Source organism: Plecotus auritus (assembly GCF_963455305.1).
Source record: "Plecotus auritus genome assembly, chromosome: 11".
NCBI lineage: Eukaryota > Metazoa > Chordata > Mammalia > Chiroptera > Vespertilionidae > Plecotus > Plecotus auritus.
The window spans coordinates 51,807,537-51,825,525 of record NC_137777.1 but is presented as its reverse complement, the minus strand read 5'-3'; the positions used below and the strand labels follow the sequence as shown (position 1 = coordinate 51,825,525).

At 54.1% G+C, this 17,989-nt stretch overlaps 1 protein-coding gene across 1 annotated transcript in view; it reads left to right on the top strand.

Moving 5' to 3' along the window:
* PAG1 (phosphoprotein membrane anchor with glycosphingolipid microdomains 1) overlaps positions 1 to 17,748 on the top strand; it is a 114,730-nt gene extending 96,982 nt beyond the window's left edge. The window contains exons 5-8 of the mRNA XM_080647100.1: positions 1,210 to 1,306; positions 4,267 to 4,847; positions 6,531 to 6,590; positions 10,651 to 17,748. Of these exons, the coding sequence (XP_080503226.1) occupies positions 1,210 to 1,306; positions 4,267 to 4,847; positions 6,531 to 6,590; positions 10,651 to 10,995 (1,083 nt within the window). The 3' untranslated portion in view covers positions 10,996 to 17,748. The remainder of the gene's footprint in view (positions 1 to 1,209; positions 1,307 to 4,266; positions 4,848 to 6,530; positions 6,591 to 10,650) is intronic.
* The last annotated feature ends 241 nt before the right edge of the window (positions 17,749 to 17,989 follow it).

The window sequence follows — 17,989 nt, the reverse complement described above, 5'->3', positions numbered from 1 at the left end:
CCTTTGTGCCACCCCTTCTCCGCCTCTGGTTGTCCGGTTCCCGTGGGCCTTTCCCCTGGCAGCTGAGAGTAGAGGTGGGTGGTGGGCAGAGCCCAGGGTGTGGTCATTCCGCCGGATGGATTGTACCTGGGAGGCTTCCTCCTCACACTGACACCTGCTCAGGCATAGCATCCCTCCTGTGCTGTTGGCATCTGTTCGAGGTCCTGGCCACCTCACACAGTGCCCGTCTCCTGGGCACCTCCACCGAGTGGAACGGCTGAGTCCCACGAGCTTGGGGATCATGACGCAGCGCGAGCGACTTGCACTCCACTATTGTGTGGCTCCCAGTCCGGAGTCGGATGTACAAGGCCAGCGGGCCCGGCTCCCGGTGCTCTGGGCACCAGTGCGCTCCAGGTGGAACCGGAGCGGGTCCAGGGCGGCCTCCTGGCCCCCACAGGCCACACGTTCCGTGACGGGCAGGGGCAGACCTGAGAGCCGTGGCTCAGGCGCCACGTGGGGCCAGCTGGGTATTTGTAGAAATGCATGAACTACCAACTTGAGGACCACCCATCAAGTTGCTCGGCCTGCCTATTCGTCTGTGCACCTCCACAGTCAAGCCCCGCAGAAAGCCTTCGCTCCCCACACCATCCTCCCCTCCCAGGGCCGAGTGTGAGACCCAGGAAGGCTGCAGACCTGGCTGGGTGTGCGCAGCCTCGGAGGGTGAGGACGTGGGATCCCTGCCAGGCAGACGGGGGTCTCTCCCTCAGGTGACGCAGCGGGCGGCGCTTTCCCGTGTTTTGCATGGCTGGGCGCCTCCCGGAAGAAGAGTGTTCACGGCACCTGGGCCCAGGCGGAGGCTGCGCTCAACTCCACTGTGACGAGCAGCAGGGGCTTCTGGTCCCCACCTCACCTGGAGCGAGGGGCTGACCCCTCACCGCCCACCTGGGCCCATCTGCAGATCCGCAGGTGGGAGGGTCCCCGTACCCTGGCGATGCTGGGACAGCCCCGTCCAGCATCATTTCCCACCAGGACGCGGGACCAGGAGCCCCTCGCCACACGTGGCACAGAGCACTAGACATGGGCCGAGTACATGAGCAACTAACGTCTATTTAATTTCCCTTCATTTCAACCAAAGTAGTGGGTGGGGCTTTTGTTGATGTTTCAATTTTTAGAAAAAGGGCGGGACTCCCCTCGGCCGGGCGGTCTGACTGCGGTGCGTCTCTCTTGCAGCCTTCGGACAAGGAGGTGTTCAGCCGCTCGGTGACCAGCCTGGCCACGGACGCGCCCCTCAGCAGTGACCAGAACGGCGCACTCACCAACGGGGACAGTAAGTCCTCACACGTGCCACACAGGACTCATCCCCTAAGATCTAGGGCTCCAAAGGCATAGCTCAAAGGCTCACTTTTTGCACCAGTTTTAGCAAAAGTCGTCTCATAGGGATGAAAAGCTCGGGTGTGCTGATGGCTGGCGTGGCCCTGCTGCCTCACCCATCCTAAAATCGCTGGCAGGTCGCTGGTACCAACGGCCTCCTGCTCCCTCCCGTGAGAGCAGCATTGCTGTGAGCAGGGTCACTGCCAGAAGCATGCAGCGAGGGCGGCTCCTGGCCGCTGCGCAGGTTTCCACGAACTTAGATCCTCAGCACAAGTGAGGGACCGCATGCTCCTCCTCCCTGCCTCTCCCTCGGCCCATGTCCCTGTTCCCACTGCCCCGCCTGCCTCTCTCAATTGGGGACCTGGTCATGTCACCTGCCCGCCTGCCCCAGGCTCTTCTGTCCCACTCAGCTGAGCTGGTACTCCACTGTCCCTAGATTCACCCGTGCCCCGTACCTCTCGCACGCACCTCCCTCCCTCACAGCCCCTCCCTCCCCCTGCCCATCACCTCTCTCCCTCACAGCCCCTCCCTCCCCCTGCCCATCACCTCTCTCCCTCACAGCCCCTCCCTCCCCCTGCCCATCACCTCTCTCCCTCACAGCGCCTCCCTCCCCCTGCCCATCACCTCTCTCCCTCACAGCCCCTCCCTCCCCCTGCCCATCACCTCTCTCCCTCACAGCCCCTCCCTCCCCCTGCCCATCACCTCTCTCCCTCACAGCCCCTCCCTCCCCCTGCCCATCACCTCTCTCCCTCACAGCCCCTCCCTCCCCCTGCCCATCACCTCTCTCCCTCACAGCCCCTCCCCCATAACCCCTCCCTCATCACCGCACACATTCACAGCCCCTCCCCCATCACCGCTCTCACACAGCCCCTCCCCCATCACCACTCTCTCACAGCCCCTCCCCCATCATCTCTCTCTCACAGCCCCTCCCCCATCATCTCTCTCACACAGCCCCTCCCCCATCACCTCTCTCTCACAGCCCCTCCCCCATCATCTCTCTCACACAGCCCCTCCCCCATCACCTCTCTCACACAGCCCCTCCCCCATCATCTCTCTCTCACAGCCCCTCCCCCATCACCACTCTCTCACAGCCGCTCCCCCATCACCACTCTCTCACAGCCCCTCCCCCATCATCTCTCACACAGCCCCTCCCCCATCACCACTCTCTCACAGCCGCTCCCCCATCACCTCTCTAACAACCCCCTCCCCCATCACCCCTCTCTCTCACAGCCCCTCCCCCATCACCTCTCTCACACAGCCCCTCCCCCATCATCTCTCACAGCCCCTCCCTCATCACCACTCTCTCACAGCCCCTCCCCCATCATCTCTCACACAGCCCCTCCCCCATCACCCCTCTCTCTCACAGCCCCTCCCCCATCACCTCTCTAACAACCCCCTCCCCCATCACCCCTCTCTCTCACAGCCCCTCCCCCATCACCACTCTCGCTCACAGGCTGCAGAGACTGGGACGAGGACCCTTTGGGACCGTTGTTCTGCCTGCACAGGTTGGGCATTTACCTGAGGTCTCGGGCTGTGTTTGAACTCGGCATCTGAGTCTTGGGCACATCCTTGGGACCACCTGCCCCGCCCTTGCCTCTCGTGGACAAGAGCCCCTGTGTGTGCGTGCGTGTGCTTGTGTGTGCATGTGTGTGCGTATGTATGTGTGCGCATGCATGTGTGTGTGTGTGTGTGTGTCTGTCTGTCTGTCTTGCGCCCCGGGTGCAGAGCGCCCAGCTCGGAGGTTGGCGGCCAGTGTGCAGGCTCACTGGCACTCAGGACTCCCTGGGCGCTCAGGACTGACCAAGGCCACACTCCAGGCCCACCCGTCGCCATGACACAGACGCCTGCACCGACGGCAGAAAGTCCCCGGTGACGCGGAGCCTTTGGAACGGGGGTGGGGAGTTCAAGGGTTGGGGTCCGTCCTCGCTTTCCTGGTGCCCCTCAGGGATACTTTCCAATCCCCCGAGAGAGACGGGTGTTCTTTTCAAGATGAGCTGAGCGCTCTGTTCCTTCCTTCTCTCACTTAGTGTTTCAGGCGACAACATAGCAAGGTGCCTGCCACGTGCCCACACTCCCTGGGCCCAGCCAGAGCATCCAGCCTAGTCAGTACAGAAAAACAGGCTAAAGTTGTAAGTCAGAAACACACATGCACCTATGAAAAGACTACATATCACGTAAAGCATATGTCAAGGGAGATAGTGAAGTCACACACGATAAACACGCATGAGTGTGGGGGTATGAATGCATAGGTGAGCGTGCGTTTCTGTGTGCATGCCCTCACACCTTCATGCCCGTGTACCAAGACTGTGTCCTGGAGACGTGGCATTTGGGGACCTTCTCGGCTGGGTCAGTGCCGAGGTTGGGACCCTGCTGAGCGGTGGCTGGAGCGCCCCCTTCCTGGCCTGCAGCTGCTCTCAGGCCCCTCGCTGCCTCTGGCCGCTCCTATGGCCCTCCCCTCCGAGGTTCCCATTCGGGGGTTCCAGGTGGAGGTGGAAATGGGGCGAGGGAAGGAGACCTGGTATGCAGGCCTCTCTGTGACTCTGGTGTAGGGCACGTTTTTGCCCCATTGTTCCCATCACATCTGCCAAACAAAAGGGGCTCCAGGAGGGCCAGGGAGAGCGGGCACCAGACCTGCCCGCCGTTGGGGCACCCCACCTTTCAGAGTGAGGCCCCTCTGGGCACAGGACCTCTGCCTGCGGGGTCCCCTCAGGGGTAACCGCAGGGAGTGAAAGTCCCTGAGAACCAGGTGGGTAGCCAAGACGCCGAATGTTGTCGGGAGGACGTGATGAGCTAAGGAAGCGGACTGACGAGCGGGCGCCTGGCCTTGCAGCCCCGAGTCGCACACAAGTAAGCACACCAGCGAACCCCTGAGATAGTAACTTCGGGGTGTCTTTCTCCCCTTTCCGTCCGCTGCAGTCGCCTCGGAAGGCAGTGCCGGGACCTGCGCGCAGCATTACGAGGAGGTGCTGGCCACGGCCTCCGACCTGCCGGACGCCCAGGACGGCTCGGGGAAGCCCAAGGGCCACCAGAGCCGGGAGCTGCCCCGGATCCCCCCCGACAGCGCAGTGGACACGCTGGCCAGCGCCGGGAGCGTGGACGGGGACCAGGGGGCGGGGGCTGAAGGGCCCTACGAGGTGCTCAAGGACAGCTCGTCCCAGGAGAACATGGTGGAGGACTGCCTGTATGAGACTGTGAAGGAGATCAAGGAGGCGGCTGCGCCCCTGGGCAAAGCCCCCAGCGGCCGGTCCAGGGCGGCCCCCGCCCCCAAGGAGCCGCTGGCGCCCCGGGCCCCGGGCAGAGCCGACTTCGCAGAGTACGCCTCGGTGGACAGGAACAAAAAGTGTCGGCAGAGTGTGAACGCAGACAGTGTTCTGGCCCCGTCCCGGGACGCAGAGGAGGAGGCCCCGCCGCCGGTGCCCGTGAAACTTCTGGATGAGAACGAGAACCTGCAGGCGCAGGACAGGAGAGCCGCGGAGGGGACCCGCGAGACGAACAAGGTGAGCGCCTGTGGCCACAGGAGTCGGGCCTGGGCTCCTCCTGGCCGTGTTCGGGGAGAGACATACACACACGCGTGCAGGGCAGGGAGGGATGGGCGCTGTTCTGGTGGGAGCTGTGTTGGACCTTTTCCCTCCACGTGGTGGAACACCGAACACTCAAGCTTATAAAACAGCCCTCTCCCCCTTCACCTGGCACCTTTCCTGAACGTTCTCCCGTGTTTGCATCCTGTCGAATCGGGGCCACGTGCCGCTTTCTCCCTTCTGAAACCGGGAGTAAGGAGAGAGGCCCGACGCCGGGCCACACAGGCCGTGCCCGCTGCCTGCCGTTCCTCCAGCGGCCAGGTGGCCTCTGTCCTTGCCGGTCCCATCCTCAAAGCGAGGAGCAGGCCCGGGGGACCACTCCTGGCGCCACCCGTTATGTCCGACTAACTTTATGCTTTATAAAAGCCCAGTCAGAGAGGTTTTGTGAAATGTCTAAACAACGGCCCGTCCCTCCCGTTCAGCTCTTCAGCAGAGCTCTAAGTGCCGGGGCCGCAGGCTTCTGTGCTTCTGTGACCGGTGTGAGCCCGGCCCCGGGGCATCTCCTGTCTCCGTGGGATTCCACTGGGCTTGGCCTTCTTCAGGCCGCTGGTATCTAATTACTATTTTCTACACAGAGAAAAGCAAGCTTGCTTCTTAGGTTTTGGTAGGAAGGCCAAGGAGGGGCCAGTCCGTCAGTAGTAGCCTTTCGACCCATCTGGAGTTCATGGTCAGAGGTGAACTCTGGCACTAAATCATTCCTTGCAGTGTTTGCACTTTTCAGATTTTCCACGAAACCAGCTGTCCAGGGCACCTACAAAAGTGATCATAGTCGTGAAATACGAACAGTCTCATGTTTGCCTTTGCATAGTCAAAGAGAATGACGCGAATGTGAAGTGTTTGTCTGTGAGGGTGGGATCCACGGGGACCAGGGAGGGGCTGAGGGCACGGTGGGACTGGAGGCTGGCTCTGGAGTCTGAGCCAGGGGAGCAGAAAGGAAGGTCCCTGGAGAGGCAGACACTGGGAAGGGCCCCGGCAGCAGCCAGCGCAGACGGGGTTGCGAGGAGTCGGGATGGTGGAGCGGCTGTGGGCTGTGGTTCGGGGTACGAGGAGGTCCGGGCTGTGGGGGCTGGGACATGAGCGGTGAGGCCGTGTGGAGGAGGGCGGTGGGGAGGTCGGGGAACTAAAAGCTGTGTTTGAAGGCCGCGTGTTTGTTGAAATCGGGGAGAATGTGCGTGAGACAGGACATGTGTGAGAGGCCAGGAGGGAGCCTGCAGCCGGCGCGAGCTGCCTCTCCGTCGGCTCTGACGTTTCCCGATGGCTCAGGAATCTTCCTGATGACTCACGCAAACTTAGGAACACAGAATCCAGGCATGCCAGAAAGAAACAATGTTTTTATTATCGATTCTTCATTGATGATCGATCCTTCACTGACACCGATTCAAATACAAAAGTGGAAGAAATGTCTCTACTGCTACTGGCTATCCAGAAACATCAGAAAATGGGCTTCTTCTGAGTGTTCTTCTGGGGCTTTGCATAATTTCCCTTATTTCCTAAAAGTCATCCGAAAGCATTCTTATAGAAAGAGGCGTCGGCACACACAGGAGGGAGCTGGGCATCGACCTCACTCCACCCCCCCCCCCCCGGTTTCTGTTTTTCTCACAGAGGTTTAGTGCCCTGTCCTACAAGTCCCGCGAGGAAGACCCGACTCTCACAGACGAAGAGGTGAGTTTTGTAGCTTTCTAAAAAGAGTTTATTGATTTTTAGAGAGAAGGAGAGAGGGAGAGAGAAAGAAAAAAGCCTTGATCTGAGTGCATCGATCAGCTGCCTCCTGCACTCCCCCTTCTGGGATGTGCCGTGACCCAGAATCGAACCTCTTGGTGATGGGATGAGCCACACGCGCCAGGGGTGAATGAGCAACCACTGCGCCACACGGGCCAGGGGAGTGTTACAGCTCTTTAATCACCAGGAGGCCCCCGTAGTCAGACCAGAGTCCCTCCTGGATGCACCCGCGTCCTGACCCTTGGCGTGAGTAGCTGAGCGCGCTCTGACGTGCGGCGGGAGCTGGGTCCGGGTGCTGGCTTGGCAGTGGCTCAGGTGGAGGGACTGACAGGTGGGTGGGCAGGTCCGCTGAGAAAGGAGACTGAGTGGGAATGGAGGGTCAGGAAAACCGGGGGCGGGGAGGAAAGAGGAATAAGAGAGGAACTTAGGAACGAGAGCTTAGTTGGCATTCCGATGTCCGCGCGAGGAGGAAGGCCATCGTGGGTTGGAAAATACAGGAAATTGGAAGGGGTGGGGGTGTGGAGGGGGCTGACCAGCAGGGAGGCCGAGGCCAGGGGGCTGCAGGCAGAGAGCAGGGCCCTTCGGGGCGGGAGCTCCGGGCGGCTGCGCCAGCGGTACAGCCAACAAGGCAGCTCCGGCCCAGGAAGCGCTGGCTGAAGGTCCAGGGAGCGTGAATGGTAACGGCCAGCCGTGCGTTGTCCTGTCTCGCCCGGCTCAGAGCTGGGCGCCCTCAGCCGTCGGGCTGCAGGTGGCTGCCCTCGGACCCGGCGCAGGGAGTTCCGTCTGCATGTGCAGGTGGTGGCGTGCGCAGGCAGCACCTCCTTAGCGGTCTGCGTGAGGATGGGGCCGCAGCCACTGCGGCCTGGGGACAGGAGCAGGGGCTTGCCCGGGGTGATGCCGCCCACCCTCAGGGTCCTCCCGGGGAGGCACCTGCCATCTGTCCACCTGGGTGCACAAGCCACACCTGGGGTCATCCTTGATACCTTCTCCTCATCGTCCTCAGATGCAGCCAATAGCCAAGTCCCTCAATTCCTTCTCCAAACGGTTTCTTTGGTGTCCCGTCTCCATCCCACAGCTTCCTCCTGCCTGGCAGGGCGGTCCCTGGCCTTCCTCCAGCATCTCCCACCCGGTGCCAGAGCCACCCTTTGGGACAAGAGAATAGAATGTAGAAGAGACCTGGAAGCGAATCCTATTAAAATAAACCGAGACCATGTGAAATTTTAAATTACTTATGAGAACATAATCTGCAGACTGAGTAATGAAAATGAAAGATTTTAAAGAGAAAAATTGCAAAGCTAGATACATTTTAAAGAGAGAAAAAATCAAAGCTAAGGCCTCGAAGAGAAACCTGTATGCAAAATAGAAGACAGATATTCAAGAGGAATATTAGGAGACGTGAGAAACTCTTATAAGCACGTTCATGATGCTCTGCACGCTCTGCTCTTGTCCAGAGATGATATCAGGTTGCAATTTAGTGGAGGAGCCTGTGATTGGTTAGAAGAGTTTCTTCCCGGGGAAGCACCTGGAGGAGAGAAGCAGGGCTGGCGGGGAGGGGCTGGTGTCGCCCTTACAGTGCAGGCGATGCTGTGTCTGTCCTGTGTGACCCCTGAAGATGAAGGTGAGCGTGGCTGGCCCCCCATCACCGGCACCCACGACTTACCCCTTTATAACCTGTCCACATTCCGGCTGGGACTACTTTCTGGATAAAAAGTTCCATGTGTTTGCAGTCACTATGAAAAGCAGACAATTTATTCATTCTTCCTAAATTCAAAGAAATTGTATCTTCATTTTGAGTCATTTTTCCATTAGAACGTCTCAGGTGGGAATGTTCAGTGAACAGTCGACAGAGTAGTCAGACCACCCAAGATTGCTCCTGTGCCTACACCTTCGGGTCGTCCAGGCCTGTGGGACTGTCCTCAGCAGATGACCAGGCAGGCCGTGTCCGTTCCGGAGACCCGCAGCCATCAGAGCTCCCCCTACCCCCCGCGGGGCCCCTGTGGAGGTGCAGAGCCCTCGGCACACGCAGGCCGAACGTCTGTCAGGAATCAGGAAGCATGTTTCTTATTCCTGGGTGTTTGGATAAATCAGGCACGGGGCCAAGGAAGGATATGTTTACTTATTTCCAACCACAGTTTCTAACAATAAAATAATAGCCCAGACCGTCTCTTAATCTGTACATCTACTCTCCCATCACCAGTGCAAACTAAGTCGCTCTCACTGTTGGAGCCTCTGTGAGTACGTTAGGACACCGAGTAGCTTGGAAGACAGCCCGATCCTCACATAGGAAAGAGTTCCCATCACTGATTACCGCCAACTCCGTTTCTCGGTTTGCTGGTTGGAAATGAGAATGAATTTCTCACTGAAGTTTCTGTGCGTGTTTGCTTAACCAGCAGCATGTGGTGAAACCAAAAGGAATGGGCCGGACTCTTACAAACACGTGTGTGCACTGCCCAGCAGAGCCCAGGCCCGACTCCGGCCACGCTGTGCAGGACCAGCGTACCAGGCCCACTTCCTGGCTCTCACACTCCGTGGGCGACAGGCTGGCCAGCCCCAGGTTTCTGCCTCCGTGGTTCTGGGGCAGAAGTTGCCTTTCTTGTAAGTTTCTGGATCCTGTGGCTGCTGGTTCAGTGCCCACAGAGTGAGAATCACTCATCTCATGCATGCTTCCTGCCTTTTTTGTAAAGCAGTAGAGCCCCTTTTCAGCTGAGAGAGCCTTCTGATGCAGAAAGACTGCGTCCCTCCAGGGGCCTCAGGCTGCCCGCGCCCTCTCCTGCCCGCCACAGACCGAGAGAGCCGGGTCTTCATGGGCTTGTGCCGACATGGCTGGTCTGCCTGAAGATAGTCTGTGTAATTGTTCTCTAGCAATGCGTGCCAGACACTGAAGAACCCACTTCTGGGCATTTGTCTGAAGGAAGTAAAATCACTGTCTCAGGAGGCACCTGCACCCACATGACCTGCAGTGCTGGTCACACAGCCGAGACATGGGAGCAACCTCAGTGTCGATCTACGGGTGAATGGACAAGAAAATGTGATTTCATATACATGTCAAGTGTCCAAGTGGAATATCCAAGTAGGCATACACAGTGGATATTATCTACACTAATAAAAGAGAAATATGCAAATTGACCGTACCTCCGCGAAGCCCATCAGCCAATCAGGAGTGGGTATTCAAAATTAACCCAACAAAGATGGTTGGTTAATTTGCATACACAGGTGTGGAGCGGCCAGGCAGGGCGGGACGCCTACTATGAGGGGGAGGGCAGGGAGCTACAGGAGCGGTGCTCCGGCTGGGAGCGAAGACTTGCAAGCTCCCGGGTGGCCGGGAGCGAAGCCAGGGGAAGGAAGGCCTATTCTTGCACAAATCTTCGTGCAACAGGCCTCTAGTTCAGCCATAAAAGAAGGAAGTCCTGCCAGATGGGACCTTGAGGGCATCTGCCAACTGAAGTTACCAGACAGAGAAAGGCAAATATTTTATGTTCTCAAATACATGTGGCATCTAAGAAAGCTGACCTCATAGAAATAGAGTGGACTGGTGGTGGCCAGGGGCTGGAGAGATGGGAAATGGGGAGATGTTGGTCAAAAGCTACACACTTCCGACTGGCAGCAAGATGAGCAAGTGCTGGGAGGCAGTGCCCAGCATGGGACGCTGTGTCTGTCCTCCTGTGTGTTCTGTGCTCAGAACTGTTCAGAGAACAGAGCTTAAATGTTACCACCACACCCAGAAATTGGTGACATGTAATGGAGGTATTCCCTAACCTTATTGTGGCAATCATTTCACAACATAGATGTGTATCAGATTGTCGGGTTGTATCCCTTAACCTGACACACGTTGTATGTCGGTTACATCTCAATGAGCTGGGGGTGGGAATCTGATTCAGGCTCTCCACACCAGTTCTTAAAGGGACACACACACACTGGGTGCTCAGTCTCCAGTTTGTCACTAAAGCGGGGAGGGGCGGTCCGGCTTGAAGGGTTTCTGTTTGACCAGCCCTCTGTCTTCTAGATCTCGGCCATGTACTCATCTGTCAATAAACCTGGGCAGTCGCTCAAAGTGCCGGAGTCCAGCGACACCTGCAGCCCAGGAGCTGCCCGGAGGTCCCCATCGTCCTGCAATGACCTCTACGCGACCGTCAAAGACTTCGAGCAGCCTCCCAGCGGCACGGGCACACTGGGCCCGGCAGCGAGGCCCCGGGAGCCCGAGCCCGACTACGAGGCCATCCAGGCTCTGAGCAGAGAGGACGAGAAGGCCCCCCTGGAGACCAGCGGCCTGCGCGGCCCCTTCCCGAAGGAGAACGACTACGAGAGCATCGGGGACTTGCAGCAGTGCCGGGACGTCACCAGGCTCTAGCAGCCCCGGGCAGCGGATCCGGGACAGGAGACCAGGGCGCTGTCCCCGCCGCCTCACGTGCTGCTTCCCTGGCCGAGGGCAGTGACGAGTCCAGGACAGAACAGGAAGGTGCACACCTGGCTGCGCCCAGTGCACCTGCCTGCCAGGCACGGCCACACCCAGCACAAGGCCCCCTGTTCCCACACCCTGCACGGGTCCCAGTGTCAGGGGATACGACGTTCAGAAGAACCAGGTTCCCTTCTCCTGCTCTTGTGGCGTCAGCTCTGGTCCCCTTGACATCTCCCCCTTTCTACCGGCTCCGTCCAAGGAAACCATGCACAGGGCTCGGCCTTTGCCTTCAATGCAGGTGTTTTCAGGTGATGTTTTCAGATCTGTGGTCACCGCTACCAACGGACCACCCAGCGTCTTCCGGGGACGCCCTCGAGGGTCTTGGGTCTCCGTGCCTTCTGATCCGGGCACTCCACGTCAGCAGCTTCTCCCAAAGGACTTGAAGTCACTTTTAGATGCTTTATTTTATTTTTCTAGCCAAAATGTCCCCTCCCCCCCACCCCCCAGTGTTTGAAACTTCAGAACCTTTGCAGTATTTGCGGTGAATGCTGTGGTACTTCCATACTTGTTGGAGCCCGGAGCCCATTCCTCCGGCACACGGCTGGACGCCGTGACGCCGCCTGGCAGGGCTGTGGACTGGACCGTGGGTCTCTGAGGATCTGCGCGGCCACACCAGCTGCGCCGGGCCCTTACATTCATGGCCACCCTAAGGTAATCTAGCTGAGATTAAAATGTAAACATTTATTTTTGTTATCTAAATTTATAAGATGTTTTATGTTTAATGCCTAATTTCTAGAAAGTGTCAGAAAAAAATGTATATTAACTATTTTGATTTTATGTACAATGATTTATACTCATTTTGAAAAATCACCACAAAGCACATAAGCTAGGTACTTATTGTCATTATTACCGTTTTTCTAACTAAGTATTTAAAACATTGAAGGTTTTTAAAGACTCCGACTTTTCAAATGGTACTTGGAGCCCTTGGTCAAAATCGTCTAGCTCTCGCAGAAATCAGAGGAATAACCATAATGGTCGTTTTCAGTGGTTTGTGATGGGAAGTACGTAGAAATTTGAGATGGTGAACCCGGAAGAAGAGCAAAGCCTGCCTGAGGGTGCTGGGCCGCTTCCCGCAGGGCTACTCCGCGGCGGCCGGGGAAGGCAGCGTGGTGAGCGGTCACCGGGAGCAGGTGGTCTGCCGCGTTCTCTCCCCTTCACTGTACAAGCTCGGTGTTTGCAGGGACTCAGGTCGAGAGGTGAGCCTGGTTTGAATGTAACCGTCTCTGCAGAGGTTATGAGGCCACCTGTGGGACTTGCTCACTTTCCATTCTAAAAGGAACCCGCTGACGTTCAGTGTGGGCCGGGCACAGCGACGGGGTGGCTGTCCAGCGGCCTCCGGCACCTGGGAGGGCTCATCACGGGTGTGTCATCACTGTTTACACCTTACAGTTCAGTGTTTCATAAACCCCATCGCTTTTGCTGTATTTGTTGCAAAATCTGTGCTACAGTCTTTGAATTGGACAAAAGCCATGACTTCTTTCAAAAGGGTTTTCATATTTAAAGGCTACAGTTTAAACGTATGAAAGGTAATCCTCAAAAAAAATGTGCTATATCGTTAAAATTCAACTTTGGCATCCATATTAGGCATTGCATTACAGTAACTTGGGTTATGTAAAATTATACAAAAAGATAAAAATAATTTTTAGGAAAACCTTTTCATCTCCTAAATCAGAATTATAAACTTACCTTGCCTAAAAATAGGATCTTTGTTTTTGTTCAGATATTTGTTACATTTAAAAGAATTTTTCTGCTGCTTTGACTATTTCTCAGATACAGTGAGCAGAAAGTGTCACCTGTTTTATGTGAAACGTTTGGATCCGTGTTGTAGGTGTGTCCACATGCCGTTGTCCCCTGCCCGCCCCACATCGCACTGTTCTAGCACACTCTGGAAGTTGCTGCTCTCCTTTGGGGGGAAAAGCAAATTACTGACTTATTTGCTCTCAAAATCCAAGAGTTCATTTGATTCGAGAGCTAGTTAGCAATAGGTAGTCAACACAAAGAAATAAAACACAACCTCTGTTTCTCATAGTGGGTTTTCATTTTTTTAATTGGAGCATTTACTAACTTTAACCAGTAACAAACTATATATATATGGTATATATCTATATTTATATACATATATGAGATATATATGTATATAAATCTCATATATATGTTCTGGTGCTTAATTAGGATACATCCTATTATCCTATTTAGTGTTTTGAATGTTTATTTTACTAGTGTGAAGACTATCATCATAGAAGCAGGACAGAAACAATTCTCCAATAGCTTCTCTTGATAATAGTAGGAAAACCTTCTCAAGTTGCCCTCATTTAATTTTTCTAATGAATAAATTCAGATTTTAAATCAAGTCCATAGTTCCTTCAGCTGTACAGCAGTGGTACTTTAAGTAGTTTTATTGTCCATGTGACTCAGACAGGTGTTGGAGAAGAGATTTGGCCCAAAGCTCCAGGAGCCAGGACAGGCACAGTGAGGGGACCCGCAGGTCGCAGGGCAGAGCTGCTCCGTGGGGCCATTCCTTCACTTTCTTCAGAAACCACAGGGTCCGCAGGCGCAGTGCAGTGAGCTGTGGGAGGTGCCTGCTCTGGGCTGATGGCGGGCCGAATCCCAGCTTTGGTGCAAGACCGCACTAGGACTTTGTAAATGAGTCGGCGACAGCTTTCAGTGCTTCTTGTGTTAGCGTGACTCTGCAGGACCCGGATGCCAGGCCCTGATGGTGCCCGGCCAGCTTCGGCGGGAAGCCACGGTACGATGGTAACTTCCCGGAAGTCCTGGCGAGCTCACTGTGCTGTATGATCAGGCAAAGTTAACGTGTCACATGTACTGTTGATAAGCGATCGATGTGAAAACGGGAGCCTGTGTCTGTGATGTCACATGCGGCATGGACCTTCCGGGGCCCGAGGTGGTGTTCTGCTCTGTGTTGTACCTTTTCTCCACTAGGCTGTTTCTGACCAAGGCGCTGGGCAGGTGTTCACACTTAGAAAGCATTTGACGAAGAGATCAGTCCAGAGCCATGATAAATTGGAGTCTTCATCCGGAATTACCAAAGGAAACTAAATGAAATCGTGGCCCCGAAGAGAACGGATATTCCCACTGCTCTCTGTTTACCTCCTGTCTCCATATTTATAAAGGATTTCGTTGGTTTTCCAGGCTTTTCTTTCATTTAACCAGGAAATGGTAGTTCAGACTCCTCGTCATGCCAGATGAAATGACAAATGCAATTTTTGTTAAAAAGGCAATTTTTTTCAAATCTTTTAATTTGGTGATCATTTATCTTAATGAGTTAGATTACTTTATTTTTTCCTCACTCACCACTTACATAATACATGGCTTTTTTTTTTTTTATGTATTGGGCTCTGCATCTCTCGGATTACCTTGTGTACTGGATTATAAAGGCTGGTAATTGTTATTCCTCAGACTTCTGTATGTTAAAGTGGCAACAGTAAATTTTTTGATGTTACCTTTTAAATAATTGTGTTGTATTGATATGCCTCATAGGTTCAGGAGAAGTTTGAAATATAGCTAAACAAATAGGAATTTGCATTTCACTGTTCGTGCATTTTTTTCCTCATAAAAATAATTTCCCAAAAAGTGACTTACTGTCTGTTAGGTGGTCCCGATGGGTTTCATAGTCCTCCTCTCACTGAACAGGTTTCTGCCGTAGTCAAATAGTTCAATTCACAAATGAGTGGGGAAGCTATTTTCAATACTGGGAATTTTTAAACTTCAGTTTTAGTTCAGAAATACCTGGGATTGGCTTCCACAGCTTGTAATGTTTCCTGTCCTGACAGTTTAAAGATGGCGGGCAGGAAGGCACTGTTCTCCCGTCTCCCGGGCTCCGCCTGCACAGGTGACCTGTCACTTTGCACAACACGACCCTGAGCCTCTTTCCACCCCTCCCAGTCCGCGGCTGTTGGAAGGACGCCCTATCACGTCCATCTTCTCCAACACCCACCATAGCCCCTGCCTCTCCAGAGCCGTCCCCTCTCAGGTGAGCAGACAGCCCCCCAGCTCGGTTTCCGGCCCCGCAGGCTGCCAGGTAACGCCCAGATGCACCTGGGGAAGCAGATGCTGGTGGTCTGGCTTGCCCGCATCTCTCATGAGCATGGTTGGCACTGAGGGGCCACAGGGAGGAACCTTTGTAGTTCTGTTGTGAACTTGAACTCGCAAATGCAGACACACGCTCCCTGACGGTGCTCTCCTGGTGAGCTCGGCCCCCACAATGCACCGGGACAGCCCTGTGTCCCGGGGCTCCCGTGAAGGTCGAGCTCGGGGGTGGACCAGTAGGTTCCTGTAAGGTAGGACGCTGGCTGTTTTAAGGGGGGAAAACCCTCTCTTGTAAGGAGCAATCATTTATAAAAACAAACTGAGTGCACCTTGTGCGTTTTGTCAGTTCTACCCAGTTTGAGACCCCGGTCCCAGCATCACACTGGAGTTCCCGGCCATTTCCAGGCAAACGGGCATTGCCCTGTTCAGGCCAAGCCCAGGTGGATGGTGACACGGGGGCTGAGGGTCTGGACACCTAAGATCCACCACCTTTAGTTTGGATAGTTTTGTTTAGTGTTGATATTTTGAAGTTCATTCTAAGTGAACTTAACACCGTAGTTAATTATCCAAATTAATAATCAGGAGTGCAGTTTTCCCCAAATTAACAGAACAGATAGCTGCTCGATCTCGTTATATATTTACCTTTAAAAGCCCACCCACTATACCAGTTCAGCACCCTGAAAAAGACAAGGTGAAAAGAGACCAGCCCTGGCCCCTGGGGTCTGCGCTCCGACTGCCCGGTCACAATGTCTGCTTTTGTTTGTTGTTGTTTTTGTGGGTTTTTTTTAATTTTTATTTTATTGTTTAAAGTATTAAAAATAGTAGTACATATATCTCCTTTTTTTCCCCATTGACCTTCCCCCAGCCTCCCCTCCCCCCTGTCACATGCCCTCATCCTCCCCCCAACCCCGCCCCGTGTCTTGCGTCCATTGGTTGTGCTTATATGCATGCATACAAGTCCTTTGGTTGTTGGTTGTTTTTTAACTCAACAAGTTAGAAACCGTGAGTTTAAAACAAACTCTTTTCTCTTTCTTGAGCTTAAAGAGCATTTTTTTTTAACTTCAGGTCCTCACAGAGGTGGGGGAGGCTGACCCCAGGGGGAGGCTGACCCCAGGCGGAGTCTGCCTGAGGACTTTGGACATTCCTTCGACAAGTCTGTATGTGTTCGGACGAGCCTGCCGCACTGCAGGCCCCGCCGTGGCTCGCTCACCTTTACAGCCCATGTTTGCACACGCTTCTCCTGTGCTGCTCCCGCAGCGCCCGTGGCCCTGGGTGGGGCTGCCGCAGGGCTTGTCGCTCGGGAGGAGCAGGGAAAAGGGCAGGAAAGCCGAGCTTTGTGAACATCAACAAGCATTTGAGAGAGTCGGACTTTGACACTTTTTTCTATTTTTTTTTTTTCTGAGTCGCAACCACATACTTGCTTCTGGGGGTGGGCAGGGCAAGGATCAGAAGTAAAAACTGAACTAAGTGACACGGCCAAGGCTGCCTGCCCCGCCACCCCCCATCCCCATCCCCTTGGTGTTTCTGTGTCTGGAAAATGCATTATCCCGACTCCCTGTCCACCACGGAGTCCCTTACGGAGGGAGCCAGAAGCAGGTAGAGAGGAGAGGCATCTCAAAGACTTCGTTATTGTGTAGGTATTTTCTTCTTTATCAACTCAGGAATCAGCCTGGTTTGTGGGTAGCATAATATGGCTAATTAAACTATAATGTGTAGGTCACTGGACACATTCTTTCAACGGTTTCATTTAAAGGCTTCTGACTGTTTTAGCTGGGGAGAGAAACCCCTCCTAACGGGAAAACTAACCTCACAAAAGACTTCCATAAACTCTTTCTAGAAGACTGTACATCAGTCAACATCTACCCCCAGAGCATGTGTTTCTTGTCGATGGTATTTCAACAATTTTTATGGGAGAAAAAAATGCACATTTTTTATTTCCTGGAAAAGTAAATCGGGGTGTTGAATTAAATTCTCAGAGGGGATCATTGAAAGGGAAGCATTGGCTTTGGAGATGAGCCCTTGGCTCTATGGTTCCTGTTCCAGCATCGACTTTACTGTGTGACCTTGAACAAATGAATTAACTTCTCTGTGCCTCCGTTTCTCCATGTACAAAATGGAGATAATGATACCAACCACTGCCTACCTCATAGGGATGTTATGGGGACAGATGGGATAATGTGGAGGAACACCAATGCTTTGAACTCTGGAAGAAGGTGCTACAGGAATTGACGTTGTATTGTTTTTACTGCCCCAAGTATTATGTTTAGGGCTTAAACCATAGCAATACTGTTAGTCATGTTGGGAGTGAGTGTCAATTTCATGCATATTCACAGCTCTCTTCGCAGCCCAGCCTGGTCATCCAGCCAATCACGGTACCTAAGGACTGAGTGGTTGTTTGTTTCCTGTGCTTCTGCCCCTAGTGTTTTATTCGGAATGTTCCCCAGAGGCTGGGGTTAACTTCTAATATCTTATTGTTTACATGTAATGGACCTTATGCGAGCTGTGTATAAAGAATAATTACAGGTAAATAGCAGGTACATTGTAATTAAGGCACTTATCAAATTGTCTTTGTTCTTTTTGTTTCAATAAAGGTCAGTTTTATATAAAAAGCTTGTTAAAATTCATTTGGTCTTTGAGAAGACCAAGAGTGGCTCCTGTAGCCCAGCCAGCATGGCTCAGTGGTTGAGCCACGACCTGTGAACCAGAAGGTCCCGGTTCGATTCCCCGTCAGGGCTTGATTCCCAGCTTGGGGTGTGCAGGAGGCAGCCAACCAATGATTCTCTCTTATCATTGATGTTTCTCTCTCTCTCCCTTTCCCTTCCTCTCTGAAATCAATAAA